The sequence below is a fragment of the Cyprinus carpio genome, chromosome B19 (assembly GCF_018340385.1).
Source record: "Cyprinus carpio isolate SPL01 chromosome B19, ASM1834038v1, whole genome shotgun sequence".
Classification (NCBI taxonomy): domain Eukaryota; kingdom Metazoa; phylum Chordata; class Actinopteri; order Cypriniformes; family Cyprinidae; genus Cyprinus; species Cyprinus carpio.
In genome coordinates, this window is record NC_056615.1 from 23,039,411 (window position 1) to 23,066,059 (window position 26,649).

The 26,649-nt window shown below is 34.5% G+C and overlaps 1 protein-coding gene across 1 annotated transcript in view; it reads left to right on the forward strand.

Annotated features, from left to right (window-relative positions):
* Window positions 1-26,649, forward strand: part of LOC109069068 (trafficking protein particle complex subunit 9-like) — a 188,973-nt gene that overhangs the window by 25,877 nt on the left and 136,447 nt on the right. The window contains 2 exon segments of the mRNA XM_042745691.1: window positions 12,636-12,763; window positions 18,325-18,470. Of these exon segments, the coding sequence (XP_042601625.1) occupies window positions 12,636-12,763; window positions 18,325-18,470 (274 nt within the window).

Here is a 26,649-nt window from a genome sequence, read left to right on the forward strand (position 1 = left end):
TTCTATTCATCAATCCTGGAAAAAAAAAATGCATAACATTTTCCCAGAAATTTGAAGCAGCACGACTGTTTTCAACATTGGTAATAATAATAATAATAAAAAAATGTTTCTTGAGCAGCAAGTCAGAGTATTAAAATGATTTCTAAAGAATCATGTGACACTGGAGTGATGATGCTAAAAATCCGGCAGTGCTTCTCAGGAATAAATTACATTTTAAAATATATTAAAACATAAAACAGTTATTTTAAATTGTAATAATACTGTATAATATTACGGTTTTACTGTGAATTTGATGGAATGGACAGCCTTGGTGAACACGAGACTTATTTTGAGACAAAAACAAAACAAAAAAAATCATATTGACAATCAAAAATATTTGATTTTTGCTTCTAATTCTTAATTTTTTTTAATTTTTTTTTTTTTTAAATTGGCTAAGGTTCAGATAAATGGAACTTTTTAGAGCCATAAAGTCTACCATAAAGAAAGAACCAGAGAAAGACAAAAGATGTTGGTCAAGCAAATCCAAGTTTCTTAATAAAGGTCTCTGTTATTGTGAATGGAACAGCAGAGCATGTTGTTATATATATATATATATATATACTTTATGACTCTGTAACAATTTTCCCTGCTATTTCTGAATTAGATATTTCATAAATAAGATATAAGGCAGAAGAGACCAAAGAGATCAAAATTAAATATCATATTAGCTGTTTTTTTTTGTATGACACTAGAGACAATCTAGTATGAAACTGAATTGTAGATCTTAATTAGTGCTTCTGCAACCTTGAATGAAGTTTTACAATTTCATTTTGTATTTAACTTATTTCAATGAACACTACTATTCAACAGTTTATAGGTCGCAATTAAAAAAAAAAATTTTTTTACACTTTTATTCAACAAGAATGCAATGCATTGTTAAGAAATAACACTGTAGCATTTTTAATGTTACAAAAACTCTATTTCAAATAAATGTTGAGTTCTTTGAAACTTTCTATTCATCAATCCCACACAAAAAAAAAATGCATAACATTTTCCCAGAAATTTGAAGCAGCACGACTGTTTTTCAACATTGGTAATAATAATACATAATAAAAAAGATGTGATTTCTTGAGGATTTGCAATTGGAGTTCCTCAGAAAAAAATTCTTTATTCAGCAGAGAATCATAAACACTGAGAAGTCTCTTATTTATTTATATACTTGTACTAGTTTCACATAACGTGTAAACATTTTACTAGTTGGACTTTTTCCAAAGACTTTTTCCAAACTATAATTCCCTGACTAAAACCATGTATAATCAGTGAATATTATGAAGTTTCAATAACAATATACACTACTTATATTATTCAAAAGCTTGATGTAAATAATATAAATGTAACAATAAATGTAACTGTAACAAATGTAACAATCATTGCCTGTTTCTTTCAAATTTATCCCCCCTAAAAAACCTGAAAAAAAATTCTCAGCTCTTTTCAACATTAATAAAATAATAATAATAATGATGATGGATAATAATAACAATAAATGTTTTTTATAGAAAATAAGATTGTTAAAAGGATTTCTGAAGGATTGTGACTGGAGTAATGATGCAAAAAATTCAGTTTGTAAACTACAAACATAAAATTATATACATTTATTTTGTCCTCACATTCTTTCTAAAATTCATTATGTTGTGGGATAATTAAATATATTCTAAATAAACTACAAACATAAAATTATATACATTTATTTTGTCCTCACATTCTTTCTTTGTAACTCATCCCTCTCAGTGACACAGCTGACTGAATGGCTCATTATGCAGCTCATTATGCGGGCCTGTTGTCTTCTCAGGTGTGAATTCATGATAGTTGACGCCTACTCGCATATGACTTTTTACCAACAAAAAGTGTTTTAGAAAATTTAAATGGAATATATTGTTTTCTGTAAGTGAGTAAACCAAGATGATTTTTCACATCATTTAGAAAAAAAAATTCTAGGCTACAAGCTTCAGTTCTCAAAAAATTCCTGGGAACCAATTTTCTATATGTGTTTTATTGCCTTATTCAAGTGATTTAACATTTTTAGTTTTTTCACTAACCACGCATAACATTTTTTTTCTCAAAAACACAATCATGTACATACATGCTGCTAACATATTATTATAGCCCAGTTTGTGCTGATTACAGTGAGATTAGACTTTAGCCATTTAGATATTTATAAGAAACTGAAAAAAGCACAAATGTCAGGGCATGACAAAACTTCTCCAAGCCCCAAAAATACCCTTAGACTCCAGAGGGTTAAAGAAAAGTGTTTGTTTTCCTAGTCTGTAATTGACTTATCTGCGAATGTAACCAAGTAAGTGTGGGGTACAAGAAAACTGTCACAGCCTGTCATCACTATCCAGTCAAATTTCAGTGGATAAAAACAAGTCCTGCCCTTCATAATTACTCCCCTCTTGAATATTTGTTTTCAGCCGTAAAATATATGGCATTACTCAAGTTAAATGTGTTGCAGATGCAGTTTCATGTTGTTTTTAAGTACCTCACTGTACAACATTTCCCCCAAGTTTAGGAGTTTATTTTCAGGAAACAGATAGAAATGATGGGTAAAAGACTGAAAGAGCAGCAGAACATACTGAGAGAGATGCAGAGGAAAAGAAAGTGATGTTGTCGGCTAATTAGTATTATGTCAAGTTTCATTTGCCAGAGCTCACATGTCAGCAGGGCTGTGTTGTCTGCACGGAGCAGTGTGAAATAAGCTATTTGAGGTATGTGTTCGGCTGCTATTTTTGACGACGTTTGTGAAGACAAATCAAGAATGCCAAATAAAGAGCTTCATTTAGAGAGCTGGCGAACGCACTTGAGAAATTCTCACCGGATGAAGGGTGTAAATTGCAACACAGAGATTCATTTTCAGCTCTGCTCTGAAGTCTGTGGTGTTAATTTAGTTTCATTTAGAAGTTAGTAGCACATTTTGTGAATGGATGTGTCTAAATGACCTGGCGAGACTTTACCTGCAGGAAGCTCTCTGTGTTAAAGAGACACTTTGATTCTGTAAATGCTAATGTGAAAACAATGCAACAATAAGGCATGAAGATAGATATTCTAAACATTGATTTTATAAAACTGATTTAAATATATATATATATATATATATATATATATATATATATATATATATATATATATATATATATATATATATATATATATATATATATTTACACGTGTGCAAAATACATATCTCACAGAAATATTGCCTGGTCACATTTCACTGCAAAATAAAAATGAAGATAAGAAATAATATTTTGCATAAAGCATTTTGCATTCTTTTTAAAATAAATTTTTGGAATAATATGAATTCATTTTAATATTTTATTGTGTACAATGTATTGTTTAAAACAAAATACAAAAATACTGTAATACAGTGATTTTTAAAATGTAATCGTGTGTACTAATGTACTCTACAATTTGTTTTAAAATTAAGAATAAGCAATATATATAAAATTTAAAAAATTGTATCATAGTAATGAGAAAAATATTAAATATACTTAATTGTACATTGAAATTAATGTCACAATGCAAGTAAATCAGTGGTTTGAAGAGTAGCAATTATTTTTCTTAGGCAAAATATAATACTTTATTTTATTTTATTTTATTTTATTTTATTTTATTTTATTTTATTTTATCTTTTACTTTTGAAGCAAACTGTGATCTAGGGACATGGCCCCAACCCTCGCACAAAAAAAAAAAAATATATATATATATATATATACACATATATATACACATATATATATATATATATATATATATATATAAGAAGAGTTTGGTTCCAAAATGCAATACATCCATTTTGATTAATTTGAGTAAAAATGTGTTTTGAGTGGCTTGATGAAAACCACAATTTTCTGTTTCAAACTTTCACATAGCATCTTTAGGTTATAACATTAAAAATTTAAATCCAGGTTTTGATTTTCAAAGATTTATCGTAAAATTATATTCATGATATGTTTTTTCTTCTTCTCAAAATTCAATAAATCCATTGAATCAATATGAAAGTTATTTTTCATATTGAAACTGATGAAAATACACAATATAATATCAATACTTATATACAGGCACTGGACTAAAAATACATCCATCAGTCATCGTTTCCGAAATGAATTCAACTGGTCATCTTGTTAATGCTATAAATTAAGTACAATTAAAATTTTATCATGAACATGAACATTAACAATATCACATTCCAAAATGACATTTCCTTTACATTCAACTTCCAAAAGTGCATTCATCTTTGCCATGTTACATCCATTCAGTTGACTAGTGCTATGTGCTGTATTAACAAAAACATAAATGCCATTAATAAAAAATCTAACACTGACAAGCTATGGAATATCACGTTCATAATCGAATGTGATACATCTAATGAACGCGTTATAGTGCAGCTTGTCAGTGATCTACGGCTCTGTGTATTAAATTTCACTCCATCTAAAAGCACGTAATGGAGATTTACCGGTACTATTAATCACAGAACTGGCTTTACTGACGAGATGCGGATGACATTCACATGCGATTTATCGTGCAGCCCTTGTTTGTTGATCACAAAGTACAAAGTAGAGGAGGAAAACTAGGATGCAGACTGTATTCAGAGCGCATCCTAGTCTCGAGTGTGTGGAATGGTGCGCTGTGATTAGTTGTTACCGTTTACAGTGCTTGGAATGGTGCGCTGTGATTGGTTAAGTGGATATATAGCATTCTGCAAAAAAGGGAGACTGGCGCTTGTCGCGGTTTGGAAAAAAAGGGAGAAAACATGACCTAATAACTCTGCGAATATCGCATTTTGCGTAAAATTAAAAACTGACTTTTCAATACCGACCAGAAACAATACTAATTTTGGCGGAAACTCATTTTTTTTATTTTTTTTTTTTAATGCCGTTTATCGCGTTTTGGAACCAAATCTTCATATATATATATATATATATATATATGAAGATTACTATAAAGATAACGATATTAGCATCCACACCAGCGAACGATATCTTCTGTTTATTCTAAGCGCACGCTCGTCTGGCACTTTAAGTTCTCGAGCTCGTTACAGCAGGATGGATTCTGATTGGCTGTCAAATTTTTTGTCTTTATCGTTATAGTTGTGGTGTGGACTCTGCTGTTCTTTAATACTGAAAACGAATTTTAGAACTATATCTTTATTGTTATCTTTATAGTTATCATCCTTGGTGTGAACGGGCCTTTAGTCACTATAAATATGATTCTTATTATAAAACAAACAGATTTATTATATTTAATTGATACAGTGAAAACTATGCAGTGTTATTTTACGTTTGATTATTCAATTTCTGTACTTTAATACTGTTAGACGTACCTGAAAAATATAAAGGACTGTTTATTTAATTTGTATATTTGTTCTATTATATTTATCTCGTAATTTGTTTATTTTCTATGATGATTTACTCAACTACTAAATCACCCCAATCATTGATAATTTTTTCCCCCACCAAATAGAGCTATTCAAGTCATCTGGTGAATTTTTAATTTTTTTATTATTATTATTTTTTCATATCACAATATATATAGCAGAAAAACAAAATATTGCAATGTGAGTTTTTTCCAATGTTGTGCAGCCCTACTTTACAGCCCCTACAAGCTACACACTCACTAGAGCCGCGTTTCCACCGCTGGAACTTTACCCAGGAACTGGGGACTTTGGGCTGGTACTCGGTGTGTTTCCACCGCCGGAACCAGGATCTAAGTAAAGTCCCGGGTAAAAAAAATGCCCCTCAGAAAGTCCCTGCTCGCGAGGTAGTACTTTTTCAAAGTTCCGGAACTTTCGGGGGCGGGACTTGGGCACTAAACATGCTGATTGGTTGAGTTCACGCAGCATTGTGATTTCAACCACCATTTATTCGGATCATTTTCAAAATATTACTGTTATTGCGTCATGAAATGTAGTTTTAAAAGTATTTCAGGCGAGAATGTAGTTGTTTAAAACTCAAATCTGTGGTTTATTTATAAAGACAGCGCCTATTTAAAAATGTGTTTTACGGATTTCGGAGATGATCAGCTCCACGTGACCAGCGGGAGCTCAGTGCTCATGTATCCACCGAGAGCAATCTCAACTCGGCTAGTCCTTCTGACATCTGCCACTGGCTCTGATGTCTCTTTAGTGGTTAAAAATAAAATATAATTCGTTTTGGGTAAATCTAACAGGTAATCTTTGGTCTTTATTCAATTTATCTATATGTTAAAATAAAAATAATAATTTGTTTCATTGTAATATAGGCTGTATATATACACATTTCCCTGAACTAAGTACATTTCTGCAGCTATTATTATGTTTAAATGAAAACGAAATGAGGCAGTGGTATTTGATATTCTATTTCATCTTATTGTAAATATACAGTGAGGAAAATTGCAGTAGCCAAGGCAAGCTGACTGATGTTAACAAGTACGCTGCTGTTTGCAGAATTACCGGACTTGCGTCGTCCCGTCCGAGGGAGATCACACTCCCGACTCGAACTCGCAAAGTCCGAACTACCGAGGATGCAAGTCCGAAATATGAGTACTTTGTATTGAGAAACGCACACAGACCTACGTCACCAGACTATTTGCTTAATCTTCACGGTACTTTAGACCGCGGCGGAAACACAGAAAGCAACAGGTCTGGGGGGAAAATAGTTCCTGGGGAAAAAAGTTCCTGGTACAATTGTTCTGGGTAATTTTGGTGGAAACGCGGCATAGGTCTCTCTCATGGCCAACATAACACACACGCCTCTCACAAAACAACCTCTTTCTCACTTTCAGGCTCTTGTCAAAAGCACCTTTGTCCCTGAAATATTAAGCGCTGCTCTGGGGAGACTGGCAGAGGGAGAGACGTTTTTGACAGAAACACAGACAAGCAATTTGAAATGGATTTCAGGACGATGTACCTGGTGAACGCATTCAGAATATTTAGTGCTCTTTGCTAAGCCAGGCATAAATATTTAGTACATATAAATATGTACTTAAAACATTTCTAAGTTGTTATCAATGCCCAGGTACCACCCAAATCACACTAGCAACAGACTAGCAATGCACTGAAATTCACCAAATTTTAGAGTAGCGATGTGCTTAAAAGCACCAGGAACTCCTTAGCAACTGCATTATTTATATATGTATATTTTTACTTTCATTTAAATATGTTTTGTGATTTTATGTACCTTTGTCATTGTTATTATCATTTTAAAATATTTATATGTAGCTTTAATTTATTTTTGTTTTTGTTTTAATAATTGTAGTACTTAAACTTGCCTTGATGACTGACTGTTTAATGTTTTTATTTAATAACTTTCTTTTATTTTAATTTCAGCTTTATTTTAGCCCTTTTATTGTATTTAAATTTTATTTTGCTTTATTTTTTCAGCTTTAGTTTCACTTTTTACAATTAGAGTTTGTTTTCATGATATTTTAAGAGGTACATCTAATGGTGTACCCCGTGTTCTGTCATCTAAAGTCTCTCCCTCAGGGGCTGAACCCTTTCATTTGATACTTGACTCAAAAATGTGCAGTACATCAAGTTAGTGACCCATGTGTCTTCTCTCCAGAGGCTGTGCAAAGTCAGTAATTATACCCTGATCAGACGGCATGCAATTACATGCAGTTTGAATATGATGCCTTTTGTGACTGAAGACGTTCTGAAAAGAGACTCAAACCCTCATCTGAACATTTCAGAAATTGTTTAGCGAGTCACTTTTCCCTCACTGGTCCTTTCCTCACATACCCGGGTGTTGATGGTTTCTATAGCAACAGCCCTTCCCTCTCTCAGCCGAAAGATGTGAGGGCGTTCTGCGGACCTTTGCGATGGACCATAGTAACGTCCAATCTATTCCTGCTCACTGAACTGCTGTAAACAGCAATTTTCTGAGTCGGTTGTCAGTTTGCCGTCTCCTCCCAGCTTTGGTGGATCTCAATTGACAACACTATTTTTTATTTTTTTTTTGTTGCCTGCATTTCTTCCTCCAATTGAGAAGCATTTGTCAGCATGTTGCGTGTTTGTTGGGTTTAGTGGTTCTTCTGCAGTCGGTAATTTCATCGCAGTGGACTTCAGCGCCCTGCTTATGCATTATTCATAATTTATGTGACAGTCATCTTTGCTTATATCCCGTCAGCAGTCCTCGCATCATCCTGAGCGCTCGAGTTCATCTCTGCCGACAGCTGCAGGCTTTTTACCTCCTCAGTCATGTTTTTAGACTTTTTGTTGAGCCTGTGACATTTTCGCATTACGCACTTTCTTTTTCTTTTTTTTCTGTCCTGACCCAACAAAAACGCTTAAACGCAAAAAGTTAAAATGTCCCGCAAGGAAGAAATAGTGGTTTATTACAAAAAAAAAAATCATATATTTCAACAGTATTTATTTATTGAATAAATTAAGTAAATATGGTTGTGAATGTTGTTTTGTGGCGATGCTGTTTCTATTTATTTATTTCCATATATATTATTTATTTATTTATTTATTATAAGATATAAAGGTTAATATGTAATAGAAATATAGTTATAGCTAATTATGCAAGTCAGCCATTGCAAAAAAAAAAAACATTAATATTCATTTTATGTGTAAATATATTAAGGAAGTAAAGTGAATTGTGTGGCTTTATGGTGATGCTGTGTTTATTTGTATGTATGCATGTATGTATTTATTTATTTTCATATATTATTTATTTATTTCGATATTATTTTAGTAAATATCCTTATATAAGATTTATAGGTTAATATGTTTCAATATATTTATAATTATGCATATCAGCCATTGAAAAAGTCATTAATATCCATTTTATGTATAAAGAAAAGTCAAAGTAAAATGGTTTGTGAGTGCAGTTTAATGTCATTTATAGTAATCATAAATAACGTACTGGATGGTGTTTAGCTGTAGACTGGGTTTAGCAGCTTTTTGTCCAGATGTTCCTCTGAATTTGAATGAATTTTGATTAGGTCTGTTTTTAAGAAGTTTATCTGCATCAGTGAGACAAAGATCGTCTGTGAGATTTAGTTTCCTTTGTTCGATAAGATTTGGCAAACATCCGTGTGAGGTATTTCCTGCTAAATGAATCACTTCACACAAAAGACACCATGTGATTAGCAGTGACGTCGTACGAGAAAAATCTCAATGAGCGATTAACATTTTTTCACCCTGTTAATTGGGGTCACACGCAAAGGCCAGATCAGAAACTGTGAATACCTTATGTGTTGGTTTCCTTTTGTTGCAATGTTTTTGATTAATGCTGAGAACCGAGGAAGGAAGTGCTATGGAAATCATATGATATAACTGAAAGCACATTTTAAAATCATTTAAAAACTGTGCCTAGATGCATGGTGGAGATTGAAATATGATTCATGCATACTGTTTTATATTTTTTACTTTTATTTTCTCAAAAAAACTAAACCAAATAGTTAGTTAACAGACAATTTCCTCCTTTTGATGGATTTAAATGAGGACATATATTTATTTAAACTACTGTGGTTTGAGATTATAGCCAGACCCCTCATCATTTACTAAGAGAAATATTCTCACCTACTCACTTTCTCTCAATCTCACAGACACTTTAGTGTCCATTAGTAAGAATATGAATCACTTTGGCTCTGACTGGTCTGACGGCTTTTTAATCTCGTTTTCTTTCTTCTCGTTTATCTTTTCAAGATCATCTTTTTAACCAAGAAGTACTGATAGAAACCTTCGCTTTCTGCAATGGCCGACCAATATTGCATCTTAAAAAGGCTGAATTTTCTTTATATTTTACACTTCAAGTATAAAATAGAGAAAATGAGATCATGATAAGGCACGGTAAATTGAAAGCAGAAGTTTATGTGCTGTCTTTTTATGATTTGGTTTCTGTAAATAGAGCCAGTTGCTTTGAGAGTTCTCCAAGTAGATGGACTCTAAGAGTTTGGTTTTAGTTTTCCCTGATGTTATTTGAGATTAATGTTATGTAACTCAATTGTAGGCAGAGATCCTGTCCAACGGACATCCAGAGATGCACACAGGTCTCTTTTAGAGCTGTCAAACGAACAATGCACACAGAGAGAACATCTATTAAATAGTTGTTTTTAGATCTGAACTGTGTGGTTCGCATGTATGTAAGAACATGAAGTCTCTTTTGCAGTGGGCAATTTAAAGTAAAAAAAAATAAATAAAAACCCTGCGTTCTGACTTTGTTACATATTCATTTTATGAGTTTTTTGCATTTAATGACATTAACATAATTAGTTGCATCACACTCGTTCTTTAGATGAACTGACCACCTCTAACCTCATTAGAAAATTACAGAGGATTAGAATTCTTTTTTTTTTTTTTTTTGTAGTCTGGTCTTAGAACTAGACGGGTTTTTGATCTATTATTCCCTCAACATGAGAGTTGTGAAGGATGTTTATTACACCTCTTCTCATCCTTTCCTTCCCCTTCTTGTCATCTCAGACGGCACTTCACCGTGGGCCAGCTGCACCCCTGTGTGAGGAATGAGAAATATCGATGGGACTGATCTTTCTTGGGGTCATGTTAAATCATTAATGGCAGCTATAAGTTAGTTCCACCTTTCCGTCTGCCACAGGGGCCGGCAATCTGCCAGCATCTATTTTATGAAGCTTTCAATTCCCATCTGTTCAGGGTGCAAAGGATTCCTTTTGTTTGTAGAACAGCTAACCTAATAACAGTAGTAGTAGTAGTAGTAGTAATAATAATAATAATAATATTTTAATAATATTTTGTTTTGTTATTCATGTTTTGTATATACATATCTTTTTTTATCTTTTATCTAAAATATTTTTTAAATCTTTATATATATATATATATATATATATATATATATATATATATATATATATATATATATATATATAAAGCATATATTTTATTTTACTTTTAAATATAGCATTGAATTTTAAATATAAATAATAATAATAAATATAGTTATAACAATAATATTAAAATATTTATAATATATTGTTATTAATAATACAATGTTATAAATCATTAAATAGTATTATTATTATTATTATTATTTACCATTTATATTTTTATATATTATATTTAAAATTTGTAATAATTATTATTATAATAATACATTATTTATAAAATTTTGTTTTATTATTATTATTATTGTTTATTAATACAAATTGATAATACAGATATGTATGTAATGTTATTATTGCAAAATGTTATGAAAATTGTAAACTATTATTAATATTATACATTTTATTATTATTTTTATTTAATCTAATTTAAAAAATATATTATAGCCGTCCAATATATTTGTCTGTAAAATGTTATAAATTATTAAATATAATAATAATAATTATTATTATTAGTATTTATGATTTATATTTTTGTTGTATATTTATACTTTTATCATATTATTCATAATAATAATAATAAAACAATAGTAATAACTAAAATAATATTTAGAACATTTTGTATTATTATTAATATTTTTGTTGTTTTTGATTGCTTCCATTGTCCTCATTTGTAAGTCGCTTTGGATAAAAGCGTCTGCTAAATGACTAAATGTAAATATTTTTAATATTATTATTATAAATTGTTAATAATACAAACATGCCATGTTTTTAATGTTATTAATGCAAAATGTTATGAGATCAAGTTGTATTAATATTATAAGTTTTATATTATAATGTATAAGTATTATATTATAAAATAGTTTTTTTTTAGGATAAAAATCTGTCCGTCCATTATATTTGTCTTTGTCTGTTGCTCATTGCAGCAGGGATTCTCTCTGAGCGTTTGGATCTGATTGTGACTGCATGCGGGATCATTGGTTTTATCGGAAAGGCTGTGAGGTGTGAATTGATGGCAGAGTGAGGCCGTTAACTTTTTTATAGACAGAGCAGTTAGTCAATACGACACTCACCTGTGGAAACAGAGCTTAAAATAGACCGGTCGTGAGCCATGCACGTCTCCCCTCATGATGTACGGACGCTCCGATTATTTGCCTTGTTCAATTTATATCTCGCTCCGGGCTAGAGACCTGTGAGCGAGGATTGTGGGTAATTTCACCCCTTGGGGCTCTCAATACACTTTAGATGCATTTATGATCTGCTGATTTATGAGGTGTGGTGTTGGCTCTTAAAAACAGTGATGTTTCTGGAAGAATACTAGTCTTGATAGCTCATCCAATCAGATTGTAGCTCCATATCCATTTTCTAAATCATGTTTGTGCACAATTGTTTACAAGAACTTTTAACTGATTGTAAGGTGTCAAGGTGTTAACTAATAACAGTGTTATTTAAATATTTTTTTGTTATAGTACATTTTATATATAAAATAACATTTTAGTGTTATATTTGGTTTTTATATTTCATTTAGAAAAAATAAAATACTCTCTATATAAATTAATTTATACATAATATTATTTATTTTATTGTAATTTATATTTATTTATTATATTTTTCTATATATTTATTTTATATATTTATATATATAATTTAATTTAATATAATTTAAATATATATATATATATATATATATATATATATATATATATATATATATATATATATATATATATATATATATATATATATACATACAAATTAAATTTCAGTATGTATGTTGCTGTCACAGAAATAACAATACACATACTCTTTCTGTCTTCACAGAGAAGAAAGAAGTGACCCAGAGTCTGGAAAACTACACGTCAAAGTGTCCGGGTGGAATGGAGGTGATCAGCCTCCCTGACGGACTCAAACTTCCTCCTGTTCCCTTCACCAAACTGCCCATCGTCAGGTGAGAGAACCTTTTATTTTTTCCCCTGATGTCCTTGTACCAAACACAGTCATACTTGCATTTTGTACAACCAATCTAGTCCCCAATGATTTGCATATGTGGGAGGTCATATGTTAATGATCTCATGGTTGTGGCTTTATGCATCTTAGCTTCAGTAAACGCTTGTGAGTGTTATTGTACATCAAACGTTCTTCAGACTATTTATGATAAAATATGTCTGTTTTCCATGAAAGCAAAATGTTTTATTGTTTATTTGAACACATTTATCTCAATGTCCACTCAGAGGCTTTTGATGGTGTATTTCTACTGCTCCGTGTCTGAAAAATGACTCATCTGAACTCTATCTTTGGTTTAAAACATCTTTGAAGTTTGTTGGTTTGTGAGCCATAAGAACTCTGTATGAAAATTAAATATGCAGCTTTCATTTGTTTTATTCTCCCCAAATTAAACATTTTAATGTGAAGTGCAAACTTCACATATCATTTCATCTGTCCCAAGGAAGTTGCTGATGTTCTTTGTGCGTAGGAAAGAAAGGCCTATAAATGTGTTTAACAGATGTATTTCATAATCCCACCAGTGGCTAAAGCTCAACATGTTCGCTTGATTGAAGTCTCCATTTCTCCAAGCGCTCCTCTCCGAAGAGCTTGTTTTTTTAATTTTTGAGTTGTTCAAATGGCTTAATTTATCCTTAAAGGGATATTTAATTATAAAACTTCAGACGGGGAGTTTTCCCCCTGATAGTTATCTCCCTCTTCACATGTCATTAACATGCAGTATCTTGCTCGCTGCCTGCTGCCAGAGTTTACACAGAGGGCAGATTTTAAGTTTTTTTCTTTAAAAAGTTCCATAATGAAATCTCGCCGTTGTTGTTAACAATGTTAAAGTCTTATAGGAAAGAGTAAATGTCAGTGTTAAACTGCCCTGATTGCTGTTCAGAGATGTTGTTGCTTTGGCAACAGTGTTATGAGACATTTTAAGCTCTAACGCCGAGAGGTTCGTTGTTCAGAATCAAGTGAAAGTTCAGAGTGATTCTTTTTTTTTTTTGTCTCCTCGTGTCCTTTTCTATGAATATCTGAGAACAGGAAGGGTAGAAACAGAACTGAAGAGTGTTGAAAGCTGCTCAACACTTGAGAGCTTGATTTAGAAACTCAGAAAGAACACAGACTTACGCCAGTCTTTTTTTTTTTTTTTTTTTTTTTTTTTTTTTTTTTTTTTTAGAAATCACAGTCTTGTTTTTAATATTCTCTCTTTCTTGCTTCTTATATATAGCTTCTGTTATGTAAAGTGTTTGCTGGGGTGAAGTAGTTGGTTTGGGGTGGTTGTTAGGTGGTTGCTAGGATGTTGTGGGTGGTTGCAGGGTTTTTGGTCATGTTGCTAGTGTTTTGGGTGGTGTTGAGGCTGTTGCTGGAGGTTTGATGTGGTTCTCTAGGGTATGAGTGGTTGTTAGCATTTGGGATGGTTGCTGGAGGTTTGGTTGTGTTTTTCCAAGATTTGAGGTTGTTGCTAGGATGACTGGAGTTGTTGTTAGGTGATTGCGGGTGGTTGTTAGCATTTGTGTTGTTTGTAGGGTGTTGTGAGTGTTTTCTATGGTCTTTAGGGTGGTTGCTTAGGTGTTTGGTTGCTATAGGTTTGGGGTGGTTTTCTAGGGTCTGAGGTGGTTGCTAGGGTGTCTGGGATGATTGTTAGGTGGTTGCGGGTGGTTGTTAGCATGTGGGGCTGTTGCTAGGGTGTTGTGAGTGGATACCAGGGTTTTAGGGTGGTTACTTAGGCTAGGTGTTTAGGGTGGTTGTCAAGGTGTTTAGGTAGTTGCTAGGGTTTTGGGGTTGTTGCTAGGGAGTTTGGGGTGGTTTTCTAGGATTTGAGGTGGTTGCTAGGGTGTCTGGAGTGGTTGTTATGTGGTTGCGGGTAGTTGTTAGCATTTTGGTTTCTAGAGTTTTGGCTTATAGGGTTTGGGGTGGTTGCTAGGGTTTTTGGCTTGTTGCTAAAGTGTTTTGGGTGGTTGCTGGAGGTTTGGTGTGGTTCTCTAGGGTATGGGGTGGTGGCTTTAGGGTAGTTGCTAAGGTGCTTGGGTAGTTGGCAGGGGTTTGCTGTGATTTCTAGGGAGTTAGGGGTGGTTGCTAGGTGGTTTTCTAGGGTTTGTAGTGGTTGCTAAGGTGTTTGGGTGGTTGCTAGGTGGCTTCTTGGGTTTTGGAGTGGTTACTAGGTAATAGGTTAATGATTTCAGTCCAGACAAATTAGCCTTTTTTTTTTTCTATAGACCTGTTCGGCATTGCTGGGAATGCCCTCAAAAACCCTTTATTCTGAGGGGGAAAACAAACCATTCGAATTAAAGCATGGAGACCTTGTCAGGTGCTTGTCAGGTGCTTGATTTTTGCAATGATTTTGATTGATTTTTTGCTTAGTGCAATGCCGAAAAGTTGCTGTGTTGTGTTCTGTACCTCTAATAAGTTAAAAAACCTAATCTGATGATGTATATGACTGATACCCTGCAATGATCTGTCATTAGTCCCGTCCCCCTGCACCGCAACCCAGTTCTGATGGGACTTTACAGTAACCCTCCTTCGCACTGCAATCAAATAAATCTCACTCCCTGATATGTTATAATCTATTAAAACATTTATTTTATGTTATTATGCACAATCCCTTATGACAATTAGCAATGGTATTACTATAGTAAAAGTATAGTAGGTTAACCAAGGGTTTGTTTTTTTTTTTGGCGTTTTTATTGCCAATTGTAGCCTATAACCACATGGTTAGTATGGCAAAACTTTGTTTTTTACCATGGTTTAACTATAGTAACTAATAACCATGTTTTTTGGTATTTTATATACATATTTTCATGTTATCTTTTTATTTTACGGCATATATTCATGAAAATGATTAGGCAGCCGCAGCACACACCACATAGAATAACCTTGCTTATTTCAAGGCACTTCAGTGGAGCTTAATGTTACCTGTTTTTGTCAATGTTAAAAAACGTTTTAATATATCAATAAGAAAGTACGACAGGGTTTTACTCAAGTCTTTATCACTTTATTAAAATTAAGCAAAACAAAACGACATGTTTACTTTTACCGTCTCGTATAGGCTTGTAGTCAGCTGTCTCTTGCTCAGTTAGGGAACAAAAAATGTCGGGAATAGACACCTCTGGCCATTCCGTTGGGTGGTTTGTCCAGTCACAAATACCGTATGGACAGTCCGACCCAATACATCTCAGTTTTTATGTGTATGTTGCTCTGTTGAGCGCCAGAAATAATTTTATGTAGGCCATTCTGAGTCAACACCATGCTTTTCCAATGAGGGGGAAAGGACTGTTTTCCCCCACGCTGACTCCGCCCACACAGCTATGACGTGACACCGAACAAGTCTATTCTGATCTGTAGATATGGCTTCAGTATAAGTCTGTGGAATTTCTTTTTTAGCATATTTTATCATCCACCAGGTGAAAGTTGTAAGTCTGATCACATAGACTACCAGCACACCTCTCACTTGATTTGAGGAATCAATTGCACAAGCACTGTGGGAAGAGTTATGTGCCGAAGTTTAATACTTGGGGGTTTGTTGGTTAACCTTCCAGCATTTAATTGGATAGTTCATCCAAAAATGAACATTCTATCATCATCTTCTTCCAAAATATCTTCTTTTCAGTTCTGCTAAAGAAAGTCAAAAAGGCAAACAGGATTAAAATGTAAATCATAACAGAATTATTATTTTTTTTGCTTGAACTATCCCTTCAAATATGGGTGATAGTAGTGCTTGCTTAGCAAATGACTATTTGCATTGTCCACATGAGCGCTATTGCTGAATATTTCAGAGCTTGTGTTGTAATTGTTAGAGCAGGGCACAGATGATGGCAGATTTTCTTTTAAAGCTTTGACTTTGTAGATGACATCCAGATTGTTTTAGTTTTGCAGATGTAGGATGTGGTTGCTAGGGTGTTGTGGGTTGTTGTTAGGGTGTTTTGGGCTGTTGTTAGGTTTCAACTTAAAGCTGAAGTTGTGCTCTCACATTAAATATGTTTCTATTACATTATTTCCCTTTTCAGCAGTCATGTATTGTAAAAGGGTTATAAAAAATTCCATTACCCTTCAAATTGCACAAATTGAAATTGCGAATTTAAAAAATGCCCAACGGAAACGCGTCAATTTTGCAAAAACTCCCATATATCACAGTTTTTACACTCACATGAGGTGGTTTTGCAGGCAGTTTGAAAAAGGAATATATCAAAAGCTGCAATGGAAACATTTTTTTTTTTTTTTCGTTTTTTTCGGATTTACAGGTCATCTGGTTTACGTCAAAGTCACATGATCATTCTTTAATATACTATAACCTCCAAGAAACACCTCATACACCTCATAAAGGCCTTTCCTTGCCAATAATGCTTGGATATTTACACTGAAGACGTCTGGTGCAGTACGGCTCTGACACAGCCACTGGCCAGTCTAGTCAATGCCGGTGTTTATACCAGCTGCACCGAGGCACTTTTCCGAAGATTTCCAGAAGTGGCTCTCTGCACTGCTTCACTAAATATACACATCTACTTCTCCTTCGATTAAAAATAATGACTAGTGTGGTGGCTGCAATATACATAAACCTACCAACATCCTTTGCCATGACTTATCGCGAGACTTATTTGCAATTGTTTTTTATCGACATTTATGAAATATTGTGAAAGTTTTGTGCAAATCTATAATGGAAACCTTGCTACTGAGAATTATTACAAACTTAAATGTTGTGAAATTTAATTTTACATCCAAACGGTTGTTAATCTACACTGAGTAGACACTTAAACACCAGAGTGTAGTTATAAACTGCGTAATTTTGGAATCCTTATAAATGTTGTTTTATAAATTTTACAATACCGTTCAAAATTTTGGGGTCAATAATATTTATTTACTACTTTTATTCAGGATGCATTCAACTGATTAGCAAGTGTCATTCATAATTTTACAAAATATTTTTATTTCAAATTTATGCTGTTCTTTTGAACTTTCTTTTTGTCAGAGCACCCTAAAAGAAGTATATCATAGTTTTCACAAAAATATGAAGCATCTCAACTCTCAAATTCAACATTGATATTAATAAATGTTTCTTGAGCAGCAGCTGAAGGATCATGTGACACTGAAAAGAGCATAAGACACATTTCAGGAGCTTTCTGCTTACTCAATATGTGACCCTGGACCACAAAAGCAGTCTTAAGTCGCTGGGGTATATTTTTAGCACTAGCCAAAAAAAAAAAAAAACATTGTATGGGTCAAAATGATAGATTTTTCTTTTATGCCAAAAATCATTAGGATATTAATTAAAGATCATGTTCCATGAAGATATTTTGTCAATTTCCTACCGTAATATATCAAAACTTAATTTGTGATTAGTAATATGCATTGCTAAGAACTTAATTCGGACAACTTTAAAGGTGATTTTCTCAATATTTAGATTTTTTTGTACCCTCAGATTCCAGATTTTCAAATAGTTGTATCTCGGCCAAATATTGTCCGATCCTAATTAACCATACATCAATGGAAAGCTTATTTATTCTTTATTAAATCTTATTTCTTTAGATCTGTGTCTCTGTTAAACCTGCCGGTGAGTCTGCGTCCTCATAAGGTAAAAGGCCTTCTGGGACAGGGCTTGTCCAGCGCCAGCCCATTCATCTACTCTCCAATCACAATGCACAGCAGAGGAGACGAGCGCTCGAAGAAGATCGGTGAGTTGTTTTTCTTCTCAGATCACTCTTAAACTGCTTTTGTGTGTGTTATTGTTTTCTCTGAGACTTTAATTATGGTATATTAGCATGATCTTTGAGTTTTCACCTCACACACGGTTTATGCGGATTGGTATTGCTCTGATGGGCTTCGGTAGTGATCTTAATTACTGTTTAATAGATTCTTAACTAAACACACACCATTGTGCTTCCACGTGGTCTGTTTGATTCATGTTTATGACAGGCGCTGTCATTAAGTTGTCTCTTTGCCTGTTGGCAGTCGGAGGCGGCTGGAAGGAGTTGAAGTGTTTTCTGGATCTCTTAAGCAGCATCAAACAGCACAGGCACTATTATTTATAGACTTATTAAGGCAAATAGCAGAACAGTTTACCACATTAAATACTATGGCAGCGTAGTTGTTTAAAATCTCAAACCATGGTGACTAGCTGGTACTGTGACTGTATTACAAGCTAAAACTATGGTGCTTTGATACAGTAAATACCATGGTATTATATACCATGGTACTCGAATGAATGTACGATGAAATATGCCATGGTATATAAATATCAAAATCAAACAGCATCATGATATAATCAAATACAGTGGCACTTATGTTATTTTGATTTGATAATATTCATATACCATTGAATTTACATGTTGATAGTACTTCATAATTCAAAGTATCATAGTACAGTGCTGGAATAACCATACTAGTACAGTTTGATTATTGTATTTATATACTATGGTATTCTTTGAATTACTAAGAAAATACTATCTTAAATGAATACCATGAAATGTATTAAAGTTTCATGTTACTGTACTGTGTAGTTATGCTATAACCATGGTATATTAATATTTATCATGATATATTTTAATTTTATATCGTTTTATACACATTACTCCTGTTAGTACATGTTATAACATATAACATAACACAACACATAACATGACATATAACATAACATATCCAGAAAACATGGTTTTAACTTCTTGATACGTTTTTGAAAACTTTCCTAGCAGCTTTGATGTCAAAGATATATCACTCTAATAATCTTTCATCATTCACATGTCAGTAAAATGTCTATTTATAGTTCAAGCTCCTCCAGATTCATATTAAATTCATGGACTGTATCTAATCTCTCACTCTGGGTGTACCTTTCTCGAGTTCTATTGTTTTGGTTTGGATTTTTTGGGTGTATTTTTGGATCGTAGGGGCCCTGAGGAACTGGCAGGAATCTTATGAAGACAGATGGCTGTTCAGTGTGAGGTTGCCCCGACTTTTCAAACAAATCATGTTGTATAAGAGTCAGATGGCTGTTTCCAGCCTGTCTTATTTCATTCTGCCAAAACCCACCAACGTCTGCTGCAAGTGCCCGTTTTTATTATTATTTTTTTTCATGTGCTATCCCATGTCCACTTGGATACTCCCAGTGGTCCCGATTTCACTCTCAATTACGTGGGAGTGGTTAGTCAACTGCTTCCGTCACGGGTCGTGATTAGTCACAGGTGGGCGGGGAGAATCAACACAGGTGGGCACTTTCCTGAACACTTCGTCTTTCTGCTGTTGAAGCGAGGTTTAGAGTTGCCTCAATTTCCGGTTGATTACACAAGCACCTAGACGTCAAGAGATAGTTTTCCAAAGAGGGATGGAGGGAGCAAGAATATGAAAGGACAAGGGAATTCACATTCAAAACAATCATTCTGGTCGTTTACATAATTGGATAATTTCCAATCAGGGTTAAATTAGTGCCACGTACTTCTGCTTTCGAGTGCAGCTTCACTGAAATGCCACTTGGACTTGTTTGGATTTGGCTTAAATGAATCCATTCAGATCCTGCTTTATTTTCTTTAAAAAAAATGTTGACATATTTGCCTTTTTAGTGGCTTTTGCAAGTCAAGCAGCACAGTTTTTTTAATGTTTATGCTTATTGTTAGTGCATTGTAAAAAAACTATTTTTCGATATTGTAAGTAAAACAGATCACTTAAGTACAAGAAAATATTATTACTTTTTTTTATACTTCAAAAATGTAATGTCTAATTTAATGCTTTAATTGTCTGTTTCTTTGTAATTGTTTGTGAAATTTACCTGAAATATCTGAGTGAAAATTGTTTCTATACCCTTTTTTTTTTTCAATGTAATTTTAACATGATTTTTGCCTGGCAGGTTTTAAGACTGGTGAAAAAAAAAAAAAAAAAAAAAACTTTAACATTTGATATGACTAAGCTCCCTCTCTGTTTTCAGTGGTGATGCTCTGCAAATGTGAATGACTCTTATGAGCTGATTCTTTAATGAGTCATTTAGAAAGACTCACAAGATGCCAGTTTGAATCAGTCAGATGAACGCTTTACTGAATGAACTCACTGAATCAATGTGACTCACTCACTCCAAGTTTTTATTGTGTTCAGTGACGAACGAATCAAAATGAAGCATGTTTTGTGTACTTAAATGGATTAATACACCCAAAAATAAAAATTGTCATATAAGACAATATTTTTCAATATAAGTCATACAGGTTTGGATCAACATAAGGGTGAGTAAATGATGACAGAATATTTATTTTTGGCCAAACTATCCCATTAAGGTTCTGAAACTTGAATTAGTATTATTAATGGATATTGTTCTTTTGAAATCATGTTAAAGATGTATGTATTTAAGTGTTTTTCTTTGTAATAAATAGTACAGACTGGACATGTTACTCTCCAGAAAGTCTGTTTAGAGACTTTCCAGGTCTGCGAGACTGATGCCACACCTGACATCTGTGTCCAATAACCATTTATTTGCTCTCCGTTTGCACACCCGTCTAGTAATCACCAAAGTCCTTCACCTCACAGTCGTGACAGGACATCACCGCTCTCATGCTCTTGGCAGTCTTGTCTCAAATCCACAAAATCCCGTTTTTCTCGTTTTAGCAGTTTCAATTATTCATTCCCTTCTTTCTTAATGGCTCCCATGCACTTTGCGGGGTCAAACGTGGCTTGTAAACGAGCCGCATTATACAATCCTCTCTCTTGTTTGATTGGTACAAGCCCACTTTATAACTTCCCAGAATGCCACAGGCATTAGGGGATGTGTCATGCCTGTCTCGGGGTAAGCTGAGCACCCAAGGCTATCATCTCTGAGTCACACACTTTCCCTGACAGAAAAATCTTTGGGCCGATGAAAAATGTCACTTGTTTGTTGTTTTGCCGTCAAGGCTCTATTGGTTTGAATATTTTATGTGCCGATGACGTGCCACACTAAATTTGGCCAGGCTGCATGTAATGAGCAGCCAGGTAAACACTTCTCAGTCTGATTTGGGAACTGAAAAGAATGTTTGCATTGATTTTGGATTGTATGTTTGTTTCTAACCCTGTGGTGTTGATATGTAAGCTAGTTAGTGCGTGTTTGTGCCGAATCAACTATAGGTGTTTTCTTTGATGTTCTGTTACTCTCTCGTTCTTGCCAGAAAGCAGTCTGACTCACACACACACACACACACACACACACACACACACACCAGATGTCTCTGGAGAGAAGACCTTTATCAAAGCGAATACAGCCTCCACAAACACACACACCGAGGCAGGGATTGCGTCAGGTACAATTAGTCGAGCATTAACTAAATCAACAAGGTATATGTGCATAATTGTATTTGACTGATTAGACTGAAGTAGGAAAAGTATTTTTGAAACATTTGCCTAAATATTTTGAGAAGTTATATTTTGTGTGCAACTTGAATAGGGATGAGGCGAAATCACAAATGAATGACCAATTCTGGTTCCATTAATGACTCAGGAAGAAATATTGGGAAGAAATGCAACTCCTTTGCCAAAATATGAGAGAATTTCAATTAAACAGTTCTTGCAGAAAGTGCAGAAACTTTTTAATGACTTTTCATTGTCTTTTTAGGGGTGGCATAAGTGTAATTCAATAATTGGCCTACTGTAGAACACAAAATAAGATATTTTGAAAACTATGTTTCCACACAGTGGGTACGGAAAGTATTCAGACCCCCTTAAATTTTTCACTCTTTGTTATATTGCAGCCATTTGCTAAAATCATTTAAGTTAATTTTTTTTCCTCATTAATGTACACACAGCACCCCATATTGGCAGAAAAACACAGAATTGTTGGCATTTTTTGCACATTTATTAAAAAAGAAAAACTGAAATATCACATGGTCCTAAGTATTCAGACCCTTTGCTCAGTATTTAGTAGAAGCACCCTTTTGATCTAATACAGCCATGAGACTTTTTGGGAAAGATGCAACAGGTTTTTCACACCTGGATTTGGGGATCCTCTGCCATTCCTCCTTGCAGATCCTCTCCAGTTCTGTCAGGTTGGATGGTAAACGTTGGTGGACAGCCATTTTCAGGTCTCTCCAGAGATGCTCAGTTGGGTTTAAATCAGAACCCTCGCCCCACCATTAAAGAACAGTCACGGAGTTGTTGTGAAGCCACTCCTTCGTTATTTTAGCTGTGTGCTTAGGGTCATTGTCTTGTTGGAAGGTGAACCTTCGGCCCAGTCTGAGGTCCTGAGCACTCTGGAGAAGGTTTTCATCCAGGATATCCCTGTACTCGGCCGCATTCATCTTTCCCTCAATTGCAACCAGTCGTCCTGTCCCTGCAGCTGAAAAACACCCCGACAGCATGATGCTGCCACCACCATGCTTCACTGTTGGGACTGTATTGGACAGGTGATGAGCAGTGCCTGGTTTTCTCCACACATACCGCTTAGAATTAAGGCCAAAAAGTTCTATCTTGGGCTCATCAGACCAGAGAATCTTATTTCTCTGTTTTTTAGCAAACTCCATGCGGGCTTTCATGTGTCTTGCAGTGAGGAGAGGCTTCCGTCGGGCCACTCTGCCATAAAGCCCTGACTGGTGGAGGGCTGCAGTGATGGTTGACTTTCTACAACTTTCTCCCATCTCCCGACTGGATCTCTGGAGTTCAGCCACAGTGATCTTTGGGTTCTTCTTTACCTCTCTCACCAAGGCTCTTCTCCCCCGATAGCTAAGTTTGGCCGGACGGCCAGCTCTAGAAAGGGTTCTGGTCATCCCAAACCCAAACGTCTTCCATTTAAGGATTATGGAGGCCACTGTGCTCTTAGGAACCTTAAGTGCAGCAGAATTTTTTTTGTTACCTTGGCCAGATCTGTGCCTTGCCACAATTCTGTCTCTGAGCTCTTCAGGCAGTTCCTTTGACCTCATGATTCTCATTTGCTCTGACATGCACTGTGAGCTGTAAGGTCTTATATAGACAGGTGTGTGGCTTTCCTAATCAAGTCCAATCAGTATTATCAAACACAGCTGGACTCAAATGAAGGTGTAGAACCATCTCAAGGATGATCAGAAGAAATGGACAGCACCTGAGTTAAATATATGAGTGTCACAGCAAAGGGTCTGAATACTTAGGACCATGTGATATTTCAGTTTTTCTTTTTTAATAAATCTGCAAAAAAAACAATTCTGTGTTTTTCTGTCACTATGGGGTGCTGTGTGTACATTAATGAGGAAAAAAATGAACTTAAATGATTTTAGCAAATGGTTGCAATATAACAAAGAGTGAAAAATTTAAGGGGATCTGAATACTTTCCGTACCCACTGTATAATGAAAGTCAATAGGGATGTAATGCCATTTTGGACTTTTTTTTTTATTCAATTAAACCTGAATTATCAGAATAAGTTTTTTTTTATTTTTTTATATTGATTCCATAAAAAGAACCAGCCCATAAGACTCTTTAGTTCATGAATGTTCTTGATTTGCATAAAAACCGACACATACGAATCATTTGATCTGTAGCATTTTAAATTCACTAAAAAAAAATACAGCTTACAGTATAAGAATCTTTTGTTTGGGAATCAGAAATGTCTTTAATTCACTCAAAGGATCCAGTTATAAGAATCATTCATTCTAAAATGTTTTCAAATCACAAAATAAAGAATCCATTCATAAGAATCATTTGTTTCAAGAATCTGGAATGTTTTAGATTCACTAAAAAGAATGGGCTTAGAAGAATAATTTGTTCTGGTGTCTGGAATATATTTGATTCACTGAAAAGAACCGGTGATCATGAGATTCATTCATTCTGAAATGTTTTTTAATTAGCAAAGAGAATTGGCTCATAAAAGTCTCCTCTTAAGAATTTTTTTTTTTTATTCCCATAAAAATCTGGTGTATGAGAATCATTTGTTTGGGTATCTGGAATGTTTTTGATTCGCTAAAAAGAACCAGCTCATTAGATTCACTCATTCTGAAATGCTTTTAAATTAGTAAAATGAAGTGGCTCATAAAAGTCTCTTCTTCTTCATAAAATGTTTTTATTCACTTAAATGGAGGTTGGGGGCTGGAAGATATTGGTTGCTGTTAATATCATGCTGTAGATGCTTATTTAGTGTGCTTTACACTCCTGGCTCTGCAAAAAAGAAATCCTACTCATATCCCAGTGGTCCTGCTTGTACTACAGTACATTGTTTTCTTGCAGCGTTTAAACTCTAAACCCTGTTTACACACCTGTGATTCAATCTTTCAGACAGCCCACAGCTATTTGGAGTGAAGCCATCGGTTCAGCCCAACACAAATCTCACACCTTGATCCAAATACAATTTCAGGAAGTTCCATTGGTATCTTCTCAAGCTTTGTCTCTCTAGTGCTTTCCATTTTAGAAAGTTTGACAGCCACCCTCACAAAAGCCTCCTTCGCGAAAGCTTCCCTAAATTCTATGGACAGAACCGAGAGTGAATTGTGAGCACTGAGGGGCATTTAGAGTTTCGGTCCGTTCTTCTCCTCCTCTACCTCTCTCATTTCTGCCTGTGATCAGATATCAGAGTTAACAGCCGCCTCTGCTCATCTGTCCAGCGCCGCGGCTGCAGACTAACAGAATATTTAATGCTCCATGTAGTGCTTTGCCTTCCACGTCAGATTCTATAAACGAGATTGATGTTTGCTGTAAAATAAAGGGGGTTATATAACAGGAGATGGGTTTTCCTGTAATTGCCCAGGCGGAGAATAGGTTTCAAGTTCTGCCTGATTCTGTTTGCGTCTTGAATCATAAAACGAGAGCGATGTCTTTCTTGGCTACATAGGGAAGTCTTAGCAATGGAGGGAGGGGAGATTAGGTTTCTCTTGCCGTAAAGTCAATTTCTTTATCTTACTGAGTGTGTGGAGTTTTGTGAGGTTAGTGATCAAAGTCGCCGTGTAAATAGTCTCCTGGAAATGCCATTGATTTTAAATCAAGAGATCATTATTTCTTCAGTGCTCGATAAAACCAATAAACATAAGCAGGCTTCTTACATTTATAGTAGAACAAATGCAATTTATGTATTTAAAGAGTTTTGAGACTTATTGTGACTTTTAAATGGTAGCGTATATATTCCGCATTGAGTAAATTCATTATTAACACTTTACAATACTTAAAATACAACATTGCTTTTCAAAGCTGAGTTTTGCACTTTCTTTCTCTGAGGTTTTGATAATAGACTAGTCAAGATTACTGTCTGGAAGGCCTGGGTTAATTTGCTCTCACGATGGATCTTAAAACAGACTTTTCAAGTAGACCCAGGTGTCAGGGGGTATATTTGCCAGTTTTAGTAAAGAAAATCATTAAGTTCAGATTTCCTGAAACCATGATGCTCTCTGGAGGTGTGTAGTGTTAAACTCTCTTGCTTAACTTGATATTGACGGCTGTTTAATTTGGGACTCATTAGATGAAAAAACATATGGCTGTTGGCTGTTTTGATACAGATGAAATATTCATTGTTTTATCAGAAATGGATGCAGTCGACTCCCTTCAGAGCAGAAAAATCAGACTTCAGATTCTCCAGCAGCCTGATGGAAACCCCAAACACTGTTCAATCTCAGCCCGATCCACAGAGCCAAAACTCATTTTCTAAATGTATGACTTGTTGTCGTCCCAGTGCGGGAAGAGAAACCATCTGCCTTCAAGCTGCTTCTCCTACAGTGAATATATTTACTCTTATTCCCAGAGAAGAGACCAGCATCCTTCAGGTGTGTGTGTGATATAGATGAGCCAAAGGGAAGTCCGTAGCTATTTTTGCCCATGCTGGATAGTTACGACTGGATTGATTCCTTCTCCCAGATGCAAAAAAATATTCACTCATAGCCAATAAGAAACTCGCAGCTTTGATCAAGATTTTGACTTCATTAACCTGTTGGGATTCAGTCTTGAAACTCTCGTCCAAG